Source organism: Coregonus lavaretus (assembly GCF_964263955.1).
Source record: "Coregonus lavaretus genome assembly, chromosome: 25".
In the NCBI taxonomy this organism is placed as follows: domain Eukaryota; kingdom Metazoa; phylum Chordata; class Actinopteri; order Salmoniformes; family Salmonidae; genus Coregonus; species Coregonus lavaretus.
Window position 1 is genome coordinate 38,978,111 of NC_140012.1, and position 24,386 is coordinate 39,002,496.

General features: G+C 43.3%; 2 protein-coding genes across 6 annotated transcripts in view; one reads left to right on the plus strand and one right to left on the minus strand.

The window, feature by feature from the left end:
- Positions 1-1,953: 1,953 nt before the first annotated feature.
- LOC311100466 (neuromedin-K receptor-like) lies at positions 1,954-5,865 on the minus strand (the record flags this gene model as incomplete). The annotated part of the gene is made up of 5 exons (XM_084141386.1): positions 1,954-2,119; positions 2,314-2,510; positions 3,318-3,468; positions 4,156-4,350; positions 5,465-5,865. 5 exons carry the CDS (start codon positions 5,863-5,865, stop codon positions 1,954-1,956), a joined length of 1,110 nt encoding a protein of 369 aa, XP_083997512.1.
- A 5,611-nt stretch (positions 5,866-11,476) lies between these two features.
- Positions 11,477-24,386, plus strand: part of LOC311101204 (tetraspanin-15-like) — a 35,901-nt gene continuing 22,991 nt past the window's right edge. For 4 of the 5 annotated variants that reach the window (XR_014609894.1, XR_014609895.1, XR_014609896.1 and 1 more), the window contains exons 1-2: positions 11,477-11,659; positions 24,096-24,281. Coding sequence is in view for 2 of the 5 variants with exons in the window: in XM_084142307.1 (XP_083998433.1) it covers positions 11,576-11,659; positions 24,096-24,281 (270 nt within the window). In the remaining 3 variants the exon portion in view is untranslated. The remainder of the gene's footprint in view (positions 11,660-24,095; positions 24,282-24,386) is intronic. The other variant, XM_084142308.1, reaches the window with a different exon arrangement.

Consider the following 24,386-nt stretch of genomic DNA (forward strand, 5'->3'; position numbering starts at 1 on the left):
GCTCTGTCTGTCTGTCTGCTATGTGTTGCTTGTCCTATGTTGCGCTGTCTGTCTGTCTGCTATGTGTTACTTGTCCTCTGTTACTCTGTCTGTCTGTCTGCTATGTGTTACTTGTCCTATGTTGCTCTGTCTGTCTGTCTGCTATGTGTTGCTTGTCCTATGTTGCTCTGTCTGTCTGTCTGCTATGTGTTACTTGTCCTATGTTTCTCTGTCTGTCTGCTATGTGTTACTTGTCCTCTGTTGCTCTGTCTGTCTGTCTGCTATGTGTTGCTTGTCCTATGTTGCTCTGTCTGTCTGCTATGTGTTGCTTGTCCTATGTTGCTCTGTCTGTCTGTCTGCTATGTGTTGCTTGTCCTATATTGCTCTGTCTGTCTGCTATGTGTTGCTTGTCCTATGTTGCTCTGTCTGTCTGTCTGCTATGTGTTGCTTGTCCTATGTTGCTCTGTCTGTCTGTCTGCTATGTGTTACTTGTCCTCTGTTGCTCTGTCTGCTATGTATTGCTTGTCCTATGTTGCTCTGTCTTTCTGTCTGCTATGTGTTGCTTGTCCCATGTTGCTCTGTCTGTCTGCTATGTGTTGCTTGTCCTCTGTTGCTCTGTCTGTCTGCTATGTGTTACTTGTCCTATGTTTCTCTGTCTGTATGCTATGTGTTACTTGTCCTCTGTTGCTCTGTCTGTCTGTCTGCTATGTGTTGCTTGTCCTATGTTGCTCTGTCTGTCTGCTATGTGTTGCTTGTCCTATGTTGCTCTGTCTGTCTGTCTGCTATGTGTTGCTTGTCCTATGTTGCTCTGTCTGTCTGTTTGCTATGTGTTGCTTGTCCTATGTTGCTCTGTCTGTCTGTCTGCTATGTGTTGCTTGTCCTATGTTGCTCTGTCTGTTTGTCTGCTATGTGTTGCTTGTCCTATGTTGCTCTGTCTGTCTGCTATGTGTTACTTGTCCTATGTTGCTCTGTCTGTCTGTCTGCTATGTGTTGCTTGTCCTATGTTGCTCTGTCTGTCTGCTATGTGTTACTTGTCCTATGTTGCTCTGTCTGTCTGCTATGTGTTACTTGTCCTATGTTGCTCTGTCTGTCTGTATGCTATGTGTTGCTTGTCCTATGTTGCTCTGCATGTGTTCACTACTCATTGTCTGTCTGTATTGTTATTGTAATAGTTTTTAATAACCTGCCCAGGGACTGTGGTTGAAAATCAGCCGGCTGGCTAAAACCGGCACTTTTACTGAAACGTTGATTCATGTGTACTGTCCCTGTAAAAGTTTAAATAAACTCAAAGTATATTCTAGTGGAGAACTTTCATTTCCCCAAGAACAGTCTCAGGAGATACAGTGGTTCCATAGTTCAGAGGTCAATTGGGGATATTCTGTGTCATTTTTATTTATTTATATATCACAGTCCAATCCTCAAATCATATTGCGGCAGATGTTACCCCATCATTCATTTCTGTAAAATTTAACAAAGTGTGTGTTTGTGTTAATTTATCTGTCTCCTTTGTCAGTTACTTGATATTTCAGTGAATATTTATAACTGGGTTCACTTGCACGTTTCACAATGTGGTCTACAAAGCCAGGTGACACAACATAAACCAATATTACGCTAAAACAACACAAATAATATCACTACCTAAACACTGCAACAGACAAGGCATGGTGCCATGGGAGTTCTCCTTACCATTGGGGCAGTAGCCTAGTGGTTAGAGCGTTGGGCCAGTAAACGAAAGGTCGCTGGTTTGAATACCCGAGCCGAAGAATCTGCCGATGTGACCTTGAGGAAGGCACTTATCCCCAATTTGCTCCAGGGGTGCCATACTACTATGGCTGACCCTGTAAAACAAACACATTTCACTACACCTATCTTGACTGTCCACAATAATAACATGATTTGTTTCACTTGACTTCTCCTAGCAGCTGCACTTGAATATGTCCTCAGCTTTTCATGAGCTTGACTGTTGTGTGGTCATCATGTTGGGTGGAGTTGTGGGCGGACCACAGTGTTCTTGGTGTTGTCAGTGCGACAGCTGCGGGTCATCCTGAAGGTCCGTGTGTGCTGCAGCTCCATCTTGTCCTCCTCCGACACCTTGATGAAGGGGACCCAGCTGAAAGCGTGACGGAACCCCGAGCGAAACCTAGAAAAGAGAGATGCCAATGGGAATATCCCAAAGTTAGCCAGCTAACGTTGATAAACATTCAGAATTAACTCTTGATTTTCTGCTTCATAAAAAAAAGTGCAACTTGAATGTGGCTTTTTAGGTTGTTGAATCTATGATACAGTACCATACCACTGCCACAAGATGAGCGTAGTGATGTAGCATAGCTTTACCTTTGGTTGAGGCAGCAGTAGATGATGGGGTTGTACATGGTGGAGCTCATGGCCAGCCAGAAGATGGCCAGGTAGACCTGCTGGATGTACGTCTGCATGTAGATCTCATTGTTGAAGCTGCCCAGGATGAAGTAGATGTGGTAGGGCAGCCAGCACAGGGCGAAGGTCATCACCACCACTATCATCATCTTCACCACCTACATGGAGCACAACACAACACACTGAGACGGCACAGCACACTGAGACAGCACAACACACTGAGACAACACAACACACTGAGACAGCACAACACACTGAGACAGCACAACACACTGAGAAAACACAACACACTGAGACGGCACAGCACACTGAGACAGCACAACACACTGAGACAACACATCCCACTGAGACAGCACAACACACTGAGACAGCACAACACACTGAGACAACACATCACACTGAGACAACACAACACACTGAGACAGCACAACACACTGAGACAGCACAACACACTGAGAAAACACAACACACTGAGACGGCACAGCACACTGAGACAGCACAACACACTGAGACAACACATCCCACTGAGACAGCACAACACACTGAGACAACACATCACACTGAGACAACACAACACACTGAGACAGCACAACACACTGAGACAACACATCACACTGAGACAACACAACACACTGAGACAACACAACACACTGAGACAGCACAACACACTGAGACAACACATCACACTGAGACAGCACAACACACTGAGACAGCACAACACACTGAGACAGCAGAGCATCTCTGATACCATGGCATATACATGCACCAGACCTGGGTCTAAGCACTTGTTTTAGTGCAGCTCCAGCATTTGAAGTGTTTGTCTTTGTTTGGTATGCATATGCAATGACCATGCTGGTAGACTACTGGACACAGTGCTTTCAGTAAATAGAGAGATACACTGTTTAAAAATGCAGGTTCTTTTAGACTGTTCAGTCAAGGTTTTGCATCAATATGACATAGCTGACCTTGCGTTTGGCCTGGATCTGGTTCTGGTAGTGGTCTGAGGCCTCCCCCGGTATCTCACTGCCCCAAAGTGTCTGGCCAATGAGGCTGTAGGTGACCAACATCACCAGCAGGGGGAGCAGGTAGATCAGTATGATCATGGCTATCTGGTATCTGCGAGACAGTAGGACAATGTTCAGGGTCAAGTATTACTGACACAGTATGGAATAACGTGGGCTTGGGCTTGAAACATCCCTTTCTAATAGAGACTTTGAAGTATTGAACATAAAAAAAATAAAGCATCTATTTCTAACCATGAAAAGAAGACACTTTGATCTATGTTGCCATTATAGCAACTACAATCTTAGAAAATAAAGGTGCTATCTAGAACCAAAAAGGGATCTTCGGGTGTCCCCATAGAATAACCCTTTGAAGAACCCCTTTTGGTTCCAGGTAGAAACATTTAGGTTCCTTTCCACAGAAGGTTCTACATGGAACCCAAAAGAGTTCTACATGGAACCCAAAAGAGTTCTTCCTGGAACCAGAAAGGGTTCTCCTATGGGGACATCCGCAGAACCCTTTTGGAACCCTTTTTTCTAAGAGTGTACATTTAGACCAGGGATGGGTAACTCCAGTCCTCAGGGGCAGGAGTGATGTCACACTTTCCCCCCCTCCCTAGCAAACACAGCTGATTAAACTAATTGCATTCTAAACTGAAGATCATGATTAGTTGATTATTGTCAGGTGTGTTAGCTGGGGCTGGAGCAAAACTGTGATGCCAATCAGCCCCCCGAGGACTGGAGTTGCCCATCCCTGATCTAGACAGACACATTCCTGAGAACGGTACTGTGGGTGTCTCACGTGAGATGGTGTTTCCCACCATAGTCATCAGGCCAGTTGACCATACAGATAGTCCGTGGTGGATAATACTGGGTGACAGAGTAGTAACACTGGGGGAACGCCAGGGAGAATGCCACCGCCCAGATGAGACCAATCACAATCTTGGTGGACGTGGAGGATAGCCTTAGTTTCAAAGGGTAGATTATGGCCATGTATCTGTGGAAGAGAACCAAGCAAAGGTCAGGTACAGTCAAAGACCTATAACAGTGCATGTCATTGGCTGCTTAGACTGCTGAAGACTGACATTTTGTCAACAAGGCTGCATATAGTCCTGTGTAGCTCAGTTGATAGAGCATGGCGCTTGCAACGCCAGGGTTGTGGGTTCGATTCCCACGGGGGGCCAATATGAAAAGGTATGCACTCACTAACTGTAAGTCGCTCTGGATAAGAGCCTCTGCTAAATGACTAAAATGTAAATGAAATGTCCTGAAAACCCTGGTGACACTCACTCATCAGAATCTCACTGTCATGATGAGTGAATGGGAGGGTCCTCATTCTGTAATATATGACATAATTTCTGTTCATGAGAGCTTTGAAAACAGCAATGTCTACAATCGTAGGTTGAACTCATTAAGATATTTCTAATTGAATACAAAAGGATGTGGTGCTGATTTCAGGGTGATGTTGCAACCAGAATTAACCGGCTGTCAACGAAATATCTGACTGAATGCCATTAATATCGTGAAAACACGCACAGTGAGAGAGAGATTTTAAGCCAATGTATAACACACAAGTTAAACAGTATAGTTCCACAGTAATATACGGATTGTCCCGTTATGAACATAATAGGTGGGTTTAGGTAGGATAGCGCGCACAGACAGACATGCACTGTGTTAAACACTCACCCAGACAAGACGATAAAACCCGGTGAAGCGATAAATGGAATATTTGAAAATCTTGTGTTGCTAAGCAAATTAAAACAATATAAGAATTATAATGTATTGTACTCTTAGCATCTCCAGTGCTCAGTAGGCTATATTGGAAAAACATATTATTATAAATCAGAAATATAATACAAAATCTGCACGTGATGATTATTGGATTATTGTCAACTTCAATGACAAGTAGCTTCATTAGTCATGTATCTGAGTGATGCAGCCATTGTTGATAAGATTGATTATATGTCTTCTTGGGAACGTGCGTAATTTGAAGAAATTCACCATGGTCGGTGTGGAAATTGTAACTTTTGATGTCCCTGGACAATTGTGTGGTCTCTACGGACTAGAGTAGTCTGTATCACGTAATAGTAAGGCTCGTTGTGTGTTCTTACCGGTCAACCGCAATAGCTGCCATAGAATAAATGCTTGAGAACATTGCTGTGATGGGATAGAAGTTCTGAAACCTACAGTATCCCAACCCGAAGTACCAGTCGTTGTGCATAGCATAGACAAAATTGAAGACAGTGTTGAAAGTAGCCATTGAAACGTCCGAGAATGCTAGATTTACTATAAAATAGTTAGTCACTGTTCTCATTCTTTTGTGGGCCAAAATTATCCAAATTACAGTGACATTCCCTGTAACGGACACAATCACTATCAGTGAATAAGCAATTGCCCACAGTGCCACTTGCCAATCCGGCTGTTCAAAACGATTGATGGTCGTCTCGTTTCCATAATCCTGAAAATATATGGTTGTTGAGACGTTGAGCGGTTCCGACGTTGTTATATCCATCTCTATATCACACTAGACAAAATCCCTTTGGCGTTTTGGACAATGAATGATTCGTTCCGATGTCATCCTCGGTAACATTGTCCGCTTCTTGAACAAAAATCACAATTTCAAAACCATTCAGGTGTTGTGAAGTCCAAGAACCCTCTCCGGCTCTCCTGCTATCTTCTGAGTAACGGTAAGCACCCGCTGAAGTGCGCGTCATCTCCACAGAACCTTGTGAGCCTTGCCAGTGGCGCGTGCGTAAAGCTGAGCTGCCAGCGGTGGTTGGAGAGCCAGCGGTTTGGAATGTGCGCACGAGCCTACAATGTAATCAGTGTAGGGTTTGACGTTTCAGTATGATACAACAGCTGTGATAGCACAGGTGCACACTTTCAACAATAGCATCTGATTTTTAGAAGTACTGTCAATAACAAATAGCCTACAAATATAGCCTCACACAACAGAGGTCCAGGAACATGCAGAACACAATGAAGCAAAACAGGCACACAGATAGGAGTGGCATCAGTCTGCAATGGGCTCTTTCAACCAAATGGCTTCATTCTAAGTGATACGGGTAAAGAGGTTTAACCACAATGTGGCCAAATATCATCAAACTCATGGGTTAATATAGCATTATTGATGCCATGTAGTCTGACATTTGCAATTTTTTCAGGTATCAACTTCTCCATTGCAAATGGGTTAAAGCAATTAGTGATTTATTGCATTAGTGTAGCATAGCATTAGAATATTTTGGGTTAGCCCTGAATTGGGTAGTTTTATTCCTTTATGAGATTTGATTAATACGATGGAATTAATTCTGGAGGTAGCCACAGTGCAGACCGGGGTCACCAAACATGTAGTAACATAACTGTGTATCTACCTACAGTACAGTGCCTTGCAAAAGTATTCATCCCCCTTGGCGTTTTTCCTATTTTGTTGCATTACAACCTGTCATTTAAATGGATTTTTATTTGTATTTCATGTAATGGACATACACAAAATAGTCCAAATTGGTGAAGTGAAAAAAAATGAATAACTTGTTTTAAAAAATTCAAAATAAATAAATAACGGAAAAGTGGTGCGTGCATATGTATTCACCCCCTTTGCTATGAAGCCCCTAAATAAGATCTGGTGCAACCAATTACCTTCAGACGTCACATAATTAGTTAAATAAAGTCCACCTGTGTGCAATCTAAGTGTCACATGATCTCAGTATATATACACCTGTTCTGAAAGGCCCCAGAGTCTGCAACACCACTAAGCAAGGGGCACCACCAAGCAAGCGGCACCATGAAGACCAAGGAGCTCTCCAAACAGGTCAGGGACAAAGTTGTGGAGAAGTACAGATCAGGGTTGGGTTATAAAAAAATATCTGAAACTTGGAACATCCCACGGAGCACCATTAAATCCATTATAAAAAAATGGAATATGGCACCACAACAAACCTGCCAAGAAAGGGCCGCCTACCAAAACTCACAGACCAGGCAAGGAGGGCATTAATCAGAGAGGCAACAAAGAGACCAAAGATAACCCTGAAGGAGCTGCAACGCTCCACAGCGGAGATTGGAGTATCTGTCCATAGGACCACTTTAAGCCGTACTCTCCACAGAGCTGGGCTTTACGGAAGAGTGGCCAGAAAAAAAGCCATTGCTTAAAGAAAAAAATAAGCAAACATGTTTGGTGTTCGCCAAAAGCCATGTGGGAGACTCCCCAAACATATGGAAGAAGGTACTCTGGTCAGTTATGCACGCTCAAGTTCTGTTTTTTTGTCTTATTTCTTGTTGGTTTCACAAAAAAAATATTTTGCATCTTCAAAGTGGTAGGCATGTTGTGTAAATCAAATGATACAAACCCCCCAAAAATAAATTTTAATTCCAGGTTGTAAGGCAACAAAATAGGAAAAATGCCAAGGGGGGTGAATACTTTCGCAAGCCACTGTATATCATATTGATTGATATTAGATTATACACATCTGGGGATTAGTACTATGTCCGGGTTGTTCAAAAGCCGAACATGATATCTGAATGCAGAGGAGGCTGCAGAGTCCAACTACTCCCCTATGCCTCAGGCTCAACATACCAGATAAGTGCCATTCTATTTCAAGTAGCTTGCCAGAACTGAAACAACTCACAAAGTCAATAGAGTATGTGGCTAGAAAAGGTTTAATAAAAGCTTATTTAAACTCACTGTCTAAAATCAACAATATTAAATCCACTGTCTGGGTACCATCCAAGTACCATACATCCGTGAGACAAACACCAGCAAGCCAAAATGAATCAAAATAGATCTGTGATGAATCCTCCCATCGAGGCAAAACAGAAGGATGGAATTGTTGGTCTAATGGTTCAGCAGACTTAGATATTGTTCAGCCACGTTGTGAAATTCACAATTTTCTCTGAAAAGTAACTCTGCTGACAAGATATTGAAAAATGGGCAATACCTTTCTGCATGAAGTTTCAAGTTTTGGTTTCTAAATTCATAATAGTATCTAATTTCGCCACATTTGGCAGGGCCTATCCTATCACATTTGACAGGGCCTATCCTATCACATTTGCATTTGACAGTACCTTATAGACCAGGGATGGGCAACTTTGATTGGGATGGGTGCCCCCAAAAAATCTGAACTCATCATGAGGGGCCGCAGTTGTGCCGCCAGCTGTTTTACAGCAAATGTTGTGCAATTCTACACATTCTGCCATAGGGTGGAGAGAAATGTTTGCAGTTTTTAATATGATATCTGAGTGAGACTGACTAACAAAATCAATGAGGCCCCCCCAGGCGGTAATTAGACTACGATTACTACAAGGAAATTGATCAGAGGGACTTCAAAAGGGGTGCCCACGGGGCCCCCAGATGCCCATCCCTGCTATAGACGGGTTGGTTATTTAGCAACAAAACCGACACGTGCGCAACTATTGGGCAAAACAGACATGGTTGGCTTAGATGGTTGACAACATGTAAACTATATTTCGTCTCCAATGTTTATTGAAAACATAAATACATTTGCACTTTTTTTTTTTTTTTTTTTTCACCTTTATTTAACCAGGTAAGCCAGTTGAGAACAGGTTCTCATTTACAACTGCGACCTGGCCAAGATAAAGCAAAGTAGTGCAATAAAAACAACACAGAGTTACATATGGGGTAAAAAAACATAAAGTCAGAAATACAACAGAAAATATATATACAGTGTGTGCAAATGTAGCAAGTTATGGAGGTAAGGCAATAAATAGGCTATAGTGCAGAATAATTACAATAGTATTAACACTGGAATGCTAGATGTGCAAGAGATTATGTGCAAATAGAGATACTGGGGTGCAAAAGAGCAAAATAAATAACAATATAGGGATGAGGTAGTTGGGTGGGCTAATTTCAGATGGGCTGTGTACAGGTGCAGTGATCGGTAAGGTGCTCTGACAACTGATGCTTAAAGTTATTGAGGGAGATAAGAGTCTCCAGCTTCAGAGATTTTTGCAATTCGTTCCAGTCATTGGCAGCAGAGAACTGGAAGGAATGGCGGCCAAAGGAGGTGTTGGCTTTGGGAATGACCAGAGAGATTTTGCATTTGCACTTGTTGTCTCGCAAATACATCGTTACAGTTGGTTATTTCACTAGCGAATTTGTGCCATATTAGCATTGACATGAAATCAGTCAAAACACCCAAAAAATCAAGAACAAGATGAAACTAGCTGAAATGAGCCACTTACGATTCCCCACATGGCAGTTTCTTGTCATTGTTGGTAGCTATCTGGCCATTCAGAATCACAACTCACTGACTTCTTCCCAATTGAAGCGTGTGCATCGTTTTCGTGACGTCTGCTAACCCATCTATAGACAATCTTACAAATAACCACATCAATGATTGCACACTGAACAAAAATATAAGCACAACATGTAAAGTGTTGGTCCCATGTTTCATGAGCTGAAATAAAAGAGCCCAGAAATGTTCCTTATGCACAAAAAGCTTTTTCTCTCAAATTCTGTGCACAAATGTGTTTACAATCCATCCACCTGACAGGTGTGGCATATCAATAAGCTGATTAAACAACATGATCATGACACAGGTGCACCTTGTGCTGGGGACAATAAAAGGCCACTCTAAAATGTGCAGTTTTCACACAACAAAATGCCACAGATGTCTGATGTTTTGAGGGAACGTGCAATTGGCATGCTGACTGCAGGAATGTCCACCAGAGCTGTTTCCAGATAATGTAATGTTAATTTCTCTACCATAAGCCTACCAATGTCATTTTAGAGAATTTGGCAGTATGTCCAGCCCAGGATCTCCTTCACCTGCGGGATCGTCTGAGACCAGCCACCCAGACAACTGATGAAACTATGGGTTTGCACAACTGAAGAATTTCTGCACAAACTGTCAGAAACCGTCTCAGGGAAGCTCATCTGCGTGCTCATCGTCCTCACCAAGGTCTTGACCTGGCTGCTGTTCGGCGTCGTAACCGACTTTAGTGGGCAAATGCTCACCTTTGATGGCCACTGGCATGCTGGAGAAGTGTGCTCTTCATGAATAAATCATGGTTTCAACTAACCGGGCAGATGGCGTCGTGTGGGCGAGCGGTTTGCTGATGTCAACATTGTCAACAGAGTGCCCCATGGTGCCGGTGGGATTATGGTATGGGCAGGCATAAGATACGGACAGTGAACACAATTGCATTTTATCGATGGCAATTTGAATGCACAGAGATACCGTAACCAGATCCTGAGGCCCATTGTCGTGCCATTCATCCACCACCATCACCTCATGTTTCAGCATGATAATGTACGGCCCCATGTCGCAAGGATCTGTACACAATTCCTGGAAGCTGAAAATGTCCCAGTTCTTCAATGGTCTGCATACTTACCAAACATGTCATCCATTGAGCATGTTTGGGATGATCTGGATCGACGTGTATGACAGCGTGTCCCAGTTCCAGCCAATATCCAACAACTTCGCACAGCCATTGAAGAGGAGTGGGACAACATTTCACAGGCCACAATCAACAGCCTGATGAACAGCCTATGCGAAGGAGATGTCACAGCAAATGGTGGTCACCAGATACTGACTGGTTTTCTGATCCACACCCCAACCTTTTTTTTAAAGGTATTTGTGACCAACAGATGCATATCTGTATTCCCAGGCATATGAAATCCATAGATTATGGCCTAATTTATTTATTTCAGAGGACTCATTTCCTTATATGAACTATAACTCAGTCAAATCTTTGAAATTGTTGCATTTATATTTTTGTTCAGCCCATTCCTCAAGATATGGGCTGAACAAGAAAACAAGGGGAAGCAACAATAATATTGGTATAGGCCTATATTAAAACCAGGTGTTTTATACAATGTAGCCTACATCCATATAAATGAATACTAAAAGGTTAATTACGAGTAAATATGTTTGGTGTGTAATTTCAGAAACTTTAGGCTACATCTTTGAATTTCTACCAACAGTGCAACATAAAACGTATTATGTTGCCTTAATAACTGAAATACAGGAACATTCAAAGAAACGCAAAAATGGAAACGTATGAAGTAAACCGACTAAATGACCCTACTAAAAACAGAAGCCACAGTGGCTGAAGTGCTCCAGTCATTATTCGCAGTGTCCTAATTGGGGCGTCTGTCTATCAGTCAAATCATATTTACTACTGGCAGGTGGTGCTTTTACAGAGTTCCAGGTGTGGAGGACAAGAAACAGGAAGTTCAACGTTCGGAATCGAAAGAGGGATCAAACATGTCCAACGATGTCAGATATTGCGAGAAGTTCTCCTACGTCTTTCTAAAGTTCGCCCTCATTTTATATTCCACTATCTTCTGGGTGAGTAGCCTATGCTTAATACAGACTCTATGCAAATAACACAGGGCGTATAAACGGACTCGCGCATTTAACCATGAATATTCTTCCTTGATGGTGTTTGTGAAACACAAAAGGGCAATGCGTAAATATTGTCCACTAGCCTATTAGGATTGTTGATAACTTAAAAGTTAGATTGGATCGACAGGTGTCCGATCTTGTAGCCTACACACGGTTCATTTTGGGATTTTGGGCTGGTGGTTTGATAGGCATCTGAACGTCGTATCGTAACCACACCCTCTGGAGGTGACATTTTACACACTGGCTACTGTTGCCATTTCAATGATATACACGATTAATTTGAAGGATTAGCTACCTACAACTGTCTTACCATAACAACAAAAGTAGGCCTATTGATGGTCTCATGGAATGTCATATTTTCTAGAGGATGTGTATTGGCAAATAGCAAATAAAGTACTATTTGCAAAGAAAATGTCAGGGGTATTAATTTGCTACATTGTTTATGTTTTTGCTGGTGGCTCACTCCTGAGTCTGATGGAATGCACATTTGACAGTGTGTGGCTTTAAAGGGCATGTGACCGACAGTATAAGTGTTAATAAATGCCATGTCACGTTTGGATAAATAAAGGATTATACATGAGAAGAGTTAGTGCATAGGATATCTTTATAGTCCAGCTTATTTCATCTGTCAGTAGAATGAGATCTACAATGGCTTGTGATAAATTGTTGGTGCACAAAGTGCATTATGCCCCCTATACTCAAGGTTGGCATTTAAATCCATTAAACAAGCAAAACATGTCTTTCATGGTTATTTTCTTCAATAGTTAAATGGAACCAATGTTTTGTGATCTTGATGGATGATCTGAATATTTATTGGTGATCCTTAAATGGATGTTTTGCATAGAGAGTAAAGAAATAATCATTGTTCAGGGGTTTTCAGTTATTCAAATAGACCATGTTTCACCCTGTACAATCTTTGGTTTCAATAAAGCGAATAGATTTGAGACTGAATAGACCAACAAGGTTCCTGCATTGTTAGGGTTAACAATATTTCTACACAATATTGTGTTGATAATGGCTGTGTGGGCCACTACTGGGCATAATGGATTCAAATGTGGGCATCTTTAGTGTTGTCACAAGTCTCTACCACACATTCACACACCTACAGTGACACCACACACACACATACACACACACATACAGATATTGGCTCGGAACAATCTGCCAAGTTTGTTATGTTGCCAAACTTTGAAAAGTAGCTTTTGAGTTACTCAAAGGAGGAACGAACAAATCAAATAGTTACTCAAAGGAGGGACTGTATTCAGTGACGGATTCACCCAAGTGAATGTTTGGAAAATTGACAGGAAATCCTGCAGGTCATCCAACAGGAATCCTGCATGAAAATCCTATAGTCCGATAATTATTTATAATTTCATGTTTCGTGCATGGAGTTTTTACCTTCTCAAATGTTTTGCCTTTGCATTCCTGTAGGCCTAATATTAAAGGTATAACTGCACTGGTCTCAGATATAAGGTAAGCGTCTCCCTATAAGCTCATAATGTCGGCTCATAATAATGTCCAGAACGTAGAGAATGGAATGGGATCAAATATGTGGACACCAGGTGTTTGATGTATTTGATACCATTCCACTGACTCCGCTCCAGCCTTTACCATGAGCCCGTCCTGCCCAATTAAGGTGCTACCAACCTCCTGTGAACATAAACAAAATGCTGCAATCTGTTGGATTTCTCCTGGCAGGCATTTCTGTCAAGGAGTTGTATTCCAGTCCACTGACTCTGTGACATAGCTTCACTAGGTTCACTCACAAGGCTTCAGAGTGTGTGCATGAATAGTGGCAGGTAGCATCCAGGCTCAGTCATAGCCGACCGGGAGACCCATGGGGCGGCGCACAATTGGCCCAGCGTCGTCCAGGGTAGGGGAGGGAATGGCCGGCAGGGATGTAGCTTGGTTGGTAGAGCATGGCGTTTGCAACGCCAGGGTTGTGGGTTTGATTCCCATGGGGGGCCAGTATGAAAAAAGAATAATGTATGCACTCACTAACTGTAAGTCGCTCTGGATAAGAGCCTCTGCTAAATGACTAAAATGTAAATGTAAGGTAGGTTCGTTATACTGTTTTGCTGATGTCCATTTTCTTTTATAGAAACATGCTGAAATCCAGCTTTTAAAGATACAAAAAATTAAATAATAATGTGCTCACTGTTTGCTGCTTCCAATAAGTTGATACAGATATTGAGTACTTGGTAAGATAAAGAGTCAGGTCACAAAATCAGGCTGATGAATGTGAACCCCTGCAGGTTTTTGAGAATCCACAGAGCCATGGCAATGTGTTGCAATGTCTGGGCCCCCTCGTAGTACCAGATGGGTATTGGATTATGGATTTGTCAGTATTGTTTTAAACAACAGTGTGTGTATCTGCTCAACAACTAGAATATAAAAAAAAAAAAAATGTAACAGTATTTGACCTGGAAAAATATCAAGTATTTGAAGCAAAAATTATTATTCTACGACCTAGATATCAAAGAAGAGAAGCTAAATGCCTTTTACGGAGGTGTTTCATTTTAAGGATTTGACGTGATTATCTGAATCACATGCAAGTCAAGAGGTACTTATCATTAGCAATATTCATCAGCAATTAGATTAATTAGTGTTTATTTTATGTGCATTGAGTGTCTTGTTAAATATATCTAGTAGTGATGCACTCACACAGTCACTGAAACGTTCGGACTGACGTCAACGCTTACATCTTGGATGCTTTTAGTAGCCTACCGTCATGCCGTATAAAGCCATTGGAAAAACAAGTCGCTATTATCAAAAGAGGTTCATGAATAGAACCAAGGATGGTATTTTGTTCCACTGAAGTTGCTTCTATTAAGAGGACAGTGACAGGGCCGGGTATGTTTGACTTTATGTCCTGCGGGAACACTCATGCGTACCAGCACCGTCTTTGAGCACCGTCTTTGAGCACCGTCTTTTAGCGATCACTGATTTACTACTTCCACAACTCGTGACAGCTTGAGGTCATGGTCCCTTGTCTCTGCTGATGTTCCTCTCTAGACCAGCAGACAGACAAGCTGCCTTACCCTCTGGTGCACAATTCCACATGGTCTGTTTAACCTTAGGACAGCGTTTTACTGTGTTGTGAGCACACTGTACACAGAAACGAATACAAACCCTTACGAAAAAAGATTGCAGTACAACTGCAGTACGCTACAAATACTGCAGCCAAAATATATGTATATATATTTTTTGCAGTGTAAATGCAGTTACATTTTTACATTTACGTCATTTAGCAGACGGTCTTATCCAGAGCATCTTACAGTTAGTGAGTGCATACATATATATTTTTTATTTTTTTCCATACTGGACCCCCGTGGGAAACGAACCCACAACCCTGGCGTTGCAAACGCCATGCTCTACCAACTGAGCTACACGGGACTACAGTTACAGTGCAGTATAACTGCAGTTCAACTGCTTTACACTGCAGTTATTCTGCAATTACTGCGTCCAAAATACCACAGTCGACTGCAGTTAAGGCACTTTTATTGCAGTTTCAACATTGCAATCTTTTTTTTGTTTGGGAAAGGCTCTGTGAATGACAGCCATCATGTTTCCTATGGATTTTATAGTGACTGTATTATACAGCACTGTATAGGCCTATTGCCAGTTTACTGCCAAACTCTGTTCCTCCCTTGTGTGTTTGCATGTAGATGAGGAGGTTTACCTAGTAACCACATATAGCGCCCTCCATTTGGACTGGTATCAAGGGATCGAAAAGCCTTGTACTTTCCTGTGTAGGCCTACATTGCGGTATCAATCTCAGTTCAGAAAGCAGTGCCGCCTCATAGATGTTTGGTGTGTCTCTTTCAATTACCGACCACCTGTAGCATCAGAACAGTCACAATCGCAACAGCAGAGCTCAGAGCGTTCTACTTGCAATTAAAACCTCTGGCATTATGTGCACAGCCGGTTTCTTTGAATTACTCACAATGCTAGAATCCCTGCATTGGTGTTTGAAGAGAAAATCTATTTGGCCCTGAAGCGGGGAAAGCTGTCCAATCAGCTGCCTGTGGCACACCTGCCACCTGGGGAAACAGACATTCATAGACCCAGAGACACTGATTCGTTGTCACAGGTATAGGACGTAATGAACACCGGAGAATGTCACCTTTGTAATAATAGATCAGGATTACATACTGGTTCATTAGTGCTGGAGGAGTTACTACTGTGGTCCTCTGTAGCTCAGCTGGTAGAGCACGGCGCTTGTAACGCCAAGGTAGTGGGTTCGATCCCCGGGACCACCCATACACACAAAAAATATTATGCACGCATGACTGTAAGTCGCTTTGGATAAAAGCGTCTGCTAAAAGGCATATTATATTATTTATTATTATACTACTCCCAATAGAAAATGAATACAATCGCAACTGCAATCGCTTTCCAACCAAGGTCTATGAACAAGGGAAGCTGGAAGAAATATAATATTTCACTTTCAAAGTTCACTTACTGTTAAACCAATGTGTTTCTGTGTTTGCATTAACATGTTGTGAATAAGTGATTTTTAAATTGTTTCCTATTAACTATTGTCATTACTTTTAAAGAGAACCCTTCTCCTTTCTGGAATTACTTTGACACTTTTAGTAAAAGATCAGATGCATTGCTTTTCTACTAATGCTTAGCAAACTAATCGGCTAATGGACTGCCAATAACCTTAATCTCTCAAATTAGAATGAATCTTTGCATTGAACTGTATACTCTAAGAACTCTGAATCAATGGTTAATCTATTACATCTAAACTGTTATCTAGCACAGATGTTATTTACTGATGAATTACCCTCCGCAGGGAGCCATCCCACTGGGCACAAACTGGTTGAATCAACGCAATGTTTTGAAAGTCTTGCCTACTTCACCCATATTTGTTGTTTCAGAAAAAAAGTAGTGTGTAGTTCCAGTAGTTAGCTGCACCGCTACATGGTAAAAACATATAATTAACTACTGAAAACACTACCAAGATTTGATTCAGTTCAACTACCACCCAGCTACTGCAAAATGTAGTTAAATTACTAGTTGAACTACATAAATCAGATTTTTTTTTTACAGTTGAAGTCGGAAGTTTACATACACCTTAGCCAAATACATATAAACTCAGTTTTTCACAATTCCTGACATTTAATCCTAGTAAAAAATCCCTGTTTTAGGTCAGTTAGGATCACCACTTTATTTTAAGAATGTGAAATGTCAGAGTAATAGTGGAGTGATTTATTTCAGCTTTTATTTCTTTCATCACATTCCCAGTGGGTCAGAAGTTTACATACACTCAATTAGTATTTGGTAGCATTGCCTTTAAATTGTTTCACTTGGGTCAAACGTTTCGTGTAGCCTTCCACAAGCTTCCCACAATAAGTTGGGTGAATTTTGACCCATTCCCCCTGACAGAGCTGGTGTAACTGAGTCAGGTTTGTAGGCTTCCTTGCTCGCACACACTTTTTCAGTTCTGCCCACAAATGTTCTATAGGATTGAGGTCAGGGCTTTGTGATGGCTACTCCAATACCTTGACTTTGTTGTCCTTAAGCCATTTTGCCAAAACTTTGTAAGTATGCTTGGGGTCATTGTCCATTTGGAAGACCCATTTGCGACCAAGCTTTAACTTCCTGACTGATGTCTTGAGATGTTGCTTCAATATATCCACATCATTTTCCTTCCTCATGATGCCATCTATTTTGTGAAGTGCACCAGTCCCTCCTGCAGCAAAGCACCCCCACAGCATGATGCTGCCACCCCCATGCTTCACACTTTGGATGGTGTTCTTCGGCTTGCAAGCCCCCCTTTTTCCTCCAAACATAACGATGGTCATTATGGCAAAACAGTTCTATTTTTGATTCGTCAGACCAGAGGACATTTCTCCAAAAAGTACGATCTTTGTCCCCATGTGCAGTTGCAAACCGTAGTCTGGCTTTTTTATGGCGGTTTTGGAGCAGTGGCTTCTTCCTTGCTGAGCGGCTTTTCAGGTTATGTCGATATAGGACTCGTTTTACTGTGGATATAGATACTTTTGTAACTGTTTCCTACAGCATCTTCACAAGGTCCTTTGCTGTTGTTCTGGGATTGATTTGCACTTTTCGCACCAAAGTACGTTAATCTCTCGGAGACAGAACGTGTCTCCTTCCTGAGCGGTATGAGTGCTGCGTGGGCTCATGGTGTTTATACTTGCGTACTATTGTTTGTACAGATGAACGTGGTACCTTCAGGCGTTTGGAAATTGCTCCCAAGGATGAACCAGACTTGTGGAGGTCTTTGCTGATTTCTTTTGATTTTCCCATGATGTCAAGCAAAGAGGCACTGAGCTTAAGGTAGGCCTTGAAATACATCCACAGGTACACCTCCAATTGACTCAAATGATGTCAATTAGCCTATCAGAAGCTTCTAAAGCCATGACAACATTTTCTGGAATTTTCCAAGCTGTTTAAAGGCACATTCAAGTTAGTGTATATAAACTTCTGATCCACTGGAATTGTGATACAGTGAATTATAAGTGAAATAATCTGTCTGTAAATAATTGTTGGAAAAATTACTTATGTCATGCACAAAGTAGATGTCCTAACCGACTTGCCAAAACTATAGTTTGTTAACAAGAAATTTGTGGAGTGGTTGAAAAATGAGTTTTAATGACTCCAACCTAAGTGTATGTAAACTTCCGACTTCAACTGTATATGAATAAAGACTTGCTAAAGTGCCCAAATTCCAGTATTGGAGTAGTGAACTACATGTAGTTCAACTAGTAATTTATCAATTTAATTTTGCAGTAGCTTGGTGGTAGTTGAACTGAATCAAATCTAGGTAGTGTTTTCAGTAGTTAATTATATTTTTGCGGTGTAGCTAATTACTGGAACTACACACTACTTTTTTCTGCAAAAAATAAAATTAGGCAAGAATTTCCTTCCTAGTCATGAAATGCTTTGATCATAGCTCACATCAACACCATCATCCCAGACACCCTGGACCCACTCCAATTCGCATACCGCCCCAACAGATCCACAGATGACGCAATCTCTATTGCACTCCACACTGCCCTTTCCCACCTGGACAAAAGGAACACCTATGTGAGAATGCTGTTCATTGACTATAGCTCAGCATTCAACACCATTGTGCCCTCAAATCTCATCACTAAGCTAAGGACCCTGGGACTCCCTCTGCAACTGGATCCTGGACTTCCTGACGGGCCGCCCCCAGGTGGTGAGGGTAGGCAACAACACAACATCATTACGTTTTCCTACGTCACGACAGTGGTAGGCCTGATCATCAAACGATGATGAAACAGCCTATAGGTCAGAGACCTGGCAGTGTGGTGCAGGACAATAACCTCTCCCTCATTGTCAGCAAAGTAGCTGATCGTGGACTACAGGAAACGGATGGGCAAGCACGCCCCCATTCACATCGATGGGGCTGTAGTGGAGCGGGTCGAGAGCTTCAAGTTCCTCTGTGTCCACATCACTAAGGACCTACCATTGTCCAAACACATCAACATAATATTGTAGAAGGCACGACAATGCCTCTTCCCCCCTCAGCAGGCTGAAAATATTTGTCATGGGCCCTCAGATCCTCAAAGTTCTACAGCTGCACCATCGAGAGCATCTTGACTGGCTGCATCACCGCTTGGTAGTGTTGTCATGATACCAGATATTTGACTTCGATACCAGATTTAGTATCATAATACTCTATACCGAAACGATACTCAATACTGAAATGATACCACGACAACAAAAAAAAGCGTATTAGCTAAATTTACAGAATAACCACTGGGCTTTTTTTTTTTTTTTTTTTTTTTTACATTGAACTATGTGTTTAACTCTTAGAACAAATAAAATAACAAATAGAATATCTATTACTTTATACTATTCCAGGTATTCCTTAAAGAGGTAGGGTTTCAAGTGTCTCCGGAAGGTGGTCAGTGACTCCGCTGTCCTGGCATCGTGGGGGAGCTTATTCCACCATTGGGGTGCCAGAGCAGCGAATAGCTTTGACTGGGCTGAGCGGGAACTGTGCTTCCGTAGAGGTAGGGGAGCTAGCAGGCCAGAGGTGGATGAACGTAGTGCCCTCGTTTGGGTGTAGGGTCTGATCAGAGCCTGAAGGTAAGGAGGTGCCATTCCCCTCACAGCTCTGTAGGCAAGCACCATGGTTTTGTAGTAGATGCAAGCCTCAACTGGAAGCCAGTGGAGTGTGCGGAGGAGCGGGGTGACATGAGAGAACTTGGGAAGGTTGAACACCAGACGGGCTGCAGCGTTCTGGATAAGTTGTAGGGGTTTAATGGCACAGGCAGGGAGCCCAGCCAACAGCGAGTTGCAGTTATCCAGACGGGAGATGACAAGTGCCTGGATTAGGACCTGTGCCGCTTTCTGTGTAAGGTAGGGTCATACTCTGCAAATGTTGTAGAGCATGAACCTGCAGGATTGGGTCACCGCTTTGATGTTAGCGGAGAACGACAGGGTGTTGTCCAGGGTCACACCAAGGTTCTTTGCACTCTGGGAGGAGGACACAATGGAGTTGTCAACCGTGATGGCGAGATAATGGAGCGGGCAGTCCTTCCCCGGGATGAAGAGCAGCTCCGTCTTGCCGAGGTTCAGCTTGAGGTGGTGATCCGACATCCACACTGATATGTCTGCCAGACATGCAGAGATGCGATTCGCCACCTGGTTATCAGAAGGGGGAAAGGAGAGAATTAATTGTGTGTCGTCTGCGTAGCAATGATAGGAGAGGATATGACAGAGCCAAGTGACTTGGTGTGTAGAGAGAATCGGAGAGGGCCTAGAACTGAGCCCTGGGGGACACCAGTGGTGAGAGCACGTGGTGCGGAGACAGATTCTCGCCACGCCACCTGGTAGGAGCGACCTGTCAGGTAGGACGCAATCCAAGAGTGAGCAGCGCCGGAGATGCCCAACTCGGAGAGGGTGGAGAGGAGGATCTGATGGTTCACAGTATCAAAGGCAGCGGATAGGTCTAGAAGGATAAGAGCAGAGGAGAGAGAGTTAGCTTTAGCAGTGCGGAGAGCCTCCGTGACACAGAGAAGAGCAGTCTCAGTTGAATGACCAGTCTTGAAACCTGACTGGTTTGGATCAAGAAGGTCATTCTGAGAGAGATAGCAGGAGAGTTGGCTAGAGACGGCACGTTCAAGAGTTTTTGAGTGAAAAGAAAGAAGGGATACTGGTCTGTAGTTGTTGACATCGGAGGGATCGAGTGTAGGTTTTTTGAGGAGGGGTGCAACTCTCGCTCACTTGAAGACGGAAGGGACAAGGCCAGCGGTCAAGGATGAGTTGATGAGCGAGGTGAGGTAAGGGAGAAAGTCTCCGGAAATGGTCTGGAGAAGAGCGGAGGGGATAGGGTCAAGAGGGCAGGTTGTTGGGCGGCCGGCCGTCACAAGTTGCAGGATTTCATCTGGAGAGAGAGAGGGGAGAAAGAAGTCAAAGCATAGGGTAGGGCAGTGTGAGCAGGACCAGCGGTGTCATTTGACTTAATAAATGAGGATCGGATGTCATCAACCTTCTTTACAAAATGGTTGACGAAGTCATCCACAGAGAGGGAGGGGGAGGAAGAGGAGGAGGATTCAGCAGGGAGGAGAAGGTGGCAAAGAGCTTCCTAGGGTTAGAGGCAGAGGCTTGAAATTCAGAGTGGTAGAAAGTGGTTTGGCAGCGGAAACAGAGGAAGAGAATGTAGAGAGGAGGGAGTGAAAAGATGACAGGCCCTCCATTTCCGCTCGGCTGCCCGGAGCCCTCTTTTGTGAGCTCGCAAGGATAGGGGACATAGAGAGTCAAAAGATGCAGAAAGGGAGGAGAGGAGGGTTGAGGAGGCAGAATCAGGAGATCGGAGGGAGAAGGATTTAGCAGAGGGAAGAGATGATAGGATGGAAGAGGAGAGATTAGCGGGAGAGAGAGGGCGACGGTTGCGACGGCACATTACCATCTGAGTAGGGGCAGAGTGAGTAGTGTTGGAGGAGAGCGAGTGAGAAAAGGATACAAAGTAGTGGTCAGAGACTTGGAGGGGAGTTGCAGTGAGATTAGTAGAAGAACAGCATCTAGTAAAGATGAGGTCAAGCGTATTGCCTGCCTTGTGAGTAGGGGGGGACGGTGAGAGGGTGAGGTCAAAAGAGGAAAGGAGTGGATAGGAGGAGGCAGAAAGAAAAGAGTCAAAGGCAGATGTAGGGAGGTTAAAGTCACCCAGAACTGTGAGGGGTGAGCCATCCTCAGGAAAGGAACTTATCAAGGCGTCAAGCTCATTGATGAACTCTCCAAGGGAACCTGGAGGGCGATAAATGACAAGGATGTTAAGCTTGAATGGGCTGGTGACTGTGACAGCATGGAATTCAAATGAGGAGATAGACAGATGGGTCAGGGGAAAAAGAGAGAATGTCCACTTGGGAGAGATGAGGATTCCTGTGCGAGAACACATGGTCAGACGAGGAAAGAGCAGTAGGAGTAGCAGTGTTTTCTGTGGTAATCCATGTTTCCGTCAGTGCCAAGAAGTCGAGGGACTGGAGGGTAGCATAGGCTGAGATGAAATCTGCCTTGTTGGCCACAGAACGGCAGTTCGAGGCTCCCAGAGACCTGGAACTCCACGAGGGTCGTGCGCACAGGGACCACCAGATTAGTGGCAACAGCCACGTGGTGTGAAGCGTTTGTATGGCCTGTGCAGAGAGGAGAGAACAGGGATAGACAGACACATAGTTGACAGGCTACAGAAAACGGCTACAATAATGCAAAGGATATCGGAATGAAATGAACTAAACATCTGGGAAAGCGAGAGAGCGGGGCCTCCCTCACTTACGTTTCACTGAAACACTCAAATATAATTCTCCCAATTTCCACTTTAGAAATGATAATTGTTGTAAACTACAGCGGTTCAATGTTTTCTAGGAATAGACTCTAACTTAGTTTATTCAGCTAGCTAACTTGGTACAGTAATCTTCCGTGAAACCCGTCCAGGGCACCGACTCCTATGACGCCATAGCCAACTAGCATGCCAGCCTCCAATAACACGGTTTAGCACCAATACTCGGTTACAACAAACCACCAGTGTGTTAACACGCCAAGCAGATCATTCGTGTCCGTGTCTAACGTTGTGTTAAGTTTTGGGTTAGTTTTGACAGTTTGAGTGAGTACATCGTCAACTTATTCAGCCAGATAGTTAGCATACTAGCTAGAAACCCATAGGCTTTGTCCAACTAACCATGGCGGAATTAGTGCCTACAAAAAGTATACTACGATTCTCAGAGTGCATTTCACTTCCCAGGGTGCAATGCCCCGCCCAGGGCTACTGGCTACTGCTAGCAAGCCCAGACAAATGCTAAGTAGTCTAAATATATTACTGGCATTGTAACCGACTTCCGTGGGCAAATGCTCACCTTCGATGGCCACTGACATCCACTCTTCACAGATTAATCCCGGTTTCAACTGTACCGGACAGATGGCAGACAGCGTGTATGGTGTTGTGTGGGCGAGCGGTTTGCTGATGTCAACGTTGTGAACAGAGTGCCCCATGGTGGCAGTGGGGTTATGGTATGGGCAGGCATAAGCTACGGACAACGAACACAATTGCATTTTATCGATGCAATTTGAATGCACAGCGATACCGTGACGAGGCCCATTGTCGTGCCATTCATCTGCCGCCATCACCTCACGGCCCCATGTCGCAAGGATCTGCACACAGTTCCTGGAAGCGGAACATTTCCCAGTTCTTCCATGGCCTGCATTCTCACCAGAGATGTCATCCATTGAGCATGTTTGGGATGCTCTGGATCGACGTGTACGACAGCGTGTTCCAGTTCCCCCCCAATATTCCCCTCCAGTTCCCCCCCATTTGAAGAGGAGTGGGACAACATTCCACAGGCCACTATCAACAGCCTGATCAACTCTGTGATAGATGTGTCGCGCTGCATGAGGCAAATGATCCACGCCCCTACAAATGTTGGTATCTGTGACCAACAGATGCATATATGTATTCCCAGTCATGTGAAATCCGTAGATTAGGGCCTAATGAATTTATTTCAATTTACTGATTTCCTTATTTGAACTGCAACTCAGATACAGGTACAAAAAAACTATCAAAGAAATGCATGCAAAGATAACCCCAACCCATTTGGCACTTAATAGGTACTTACTATAGTCATTTTTATTTATTTTTTATCTTGATGGAAAAACAGAATAAAATAAAAAAAGTTGAATATGTGCTCTTTTAAGGAAGAATGTTAAAATTAGGTGAAATTATCGTGTTTAAATTAATTTTTTTTACCAAGTTACACTATTCAGAAGGGGCCTGGAACATGGATACTGGGGGGTGGAACAACCCATTTTATAAGTAAACATTCTGTATAGGTAACCACTCTGTCCCCTATACTAAATTCTCTCATCTCCATGTCTCTATATCCGGTAGCTGGTTGGGGGGTTCATCCTAGCCATCGGTATCTATGCGGAGGTGGAGCGGCAGCGCTACAAAACCCTGGATGGGGTGTTCCTGGCCCCCGCCGTCATCCTGATCGTCCTGGGGGTGGTGATGTTCATTGTCTCGTTCATCGGCGTGTTAGCCTCCCTCAGGGACAACCTGCTGCTCCTCAAAGTGGTGAGTAGTAGACTCACACAATTACATACAACACTGTGATATAGGCTTGAGGTTCATCAGGTTCACTACACACCAGACCTGGGTCAAATGCATACAGTGCCTTCA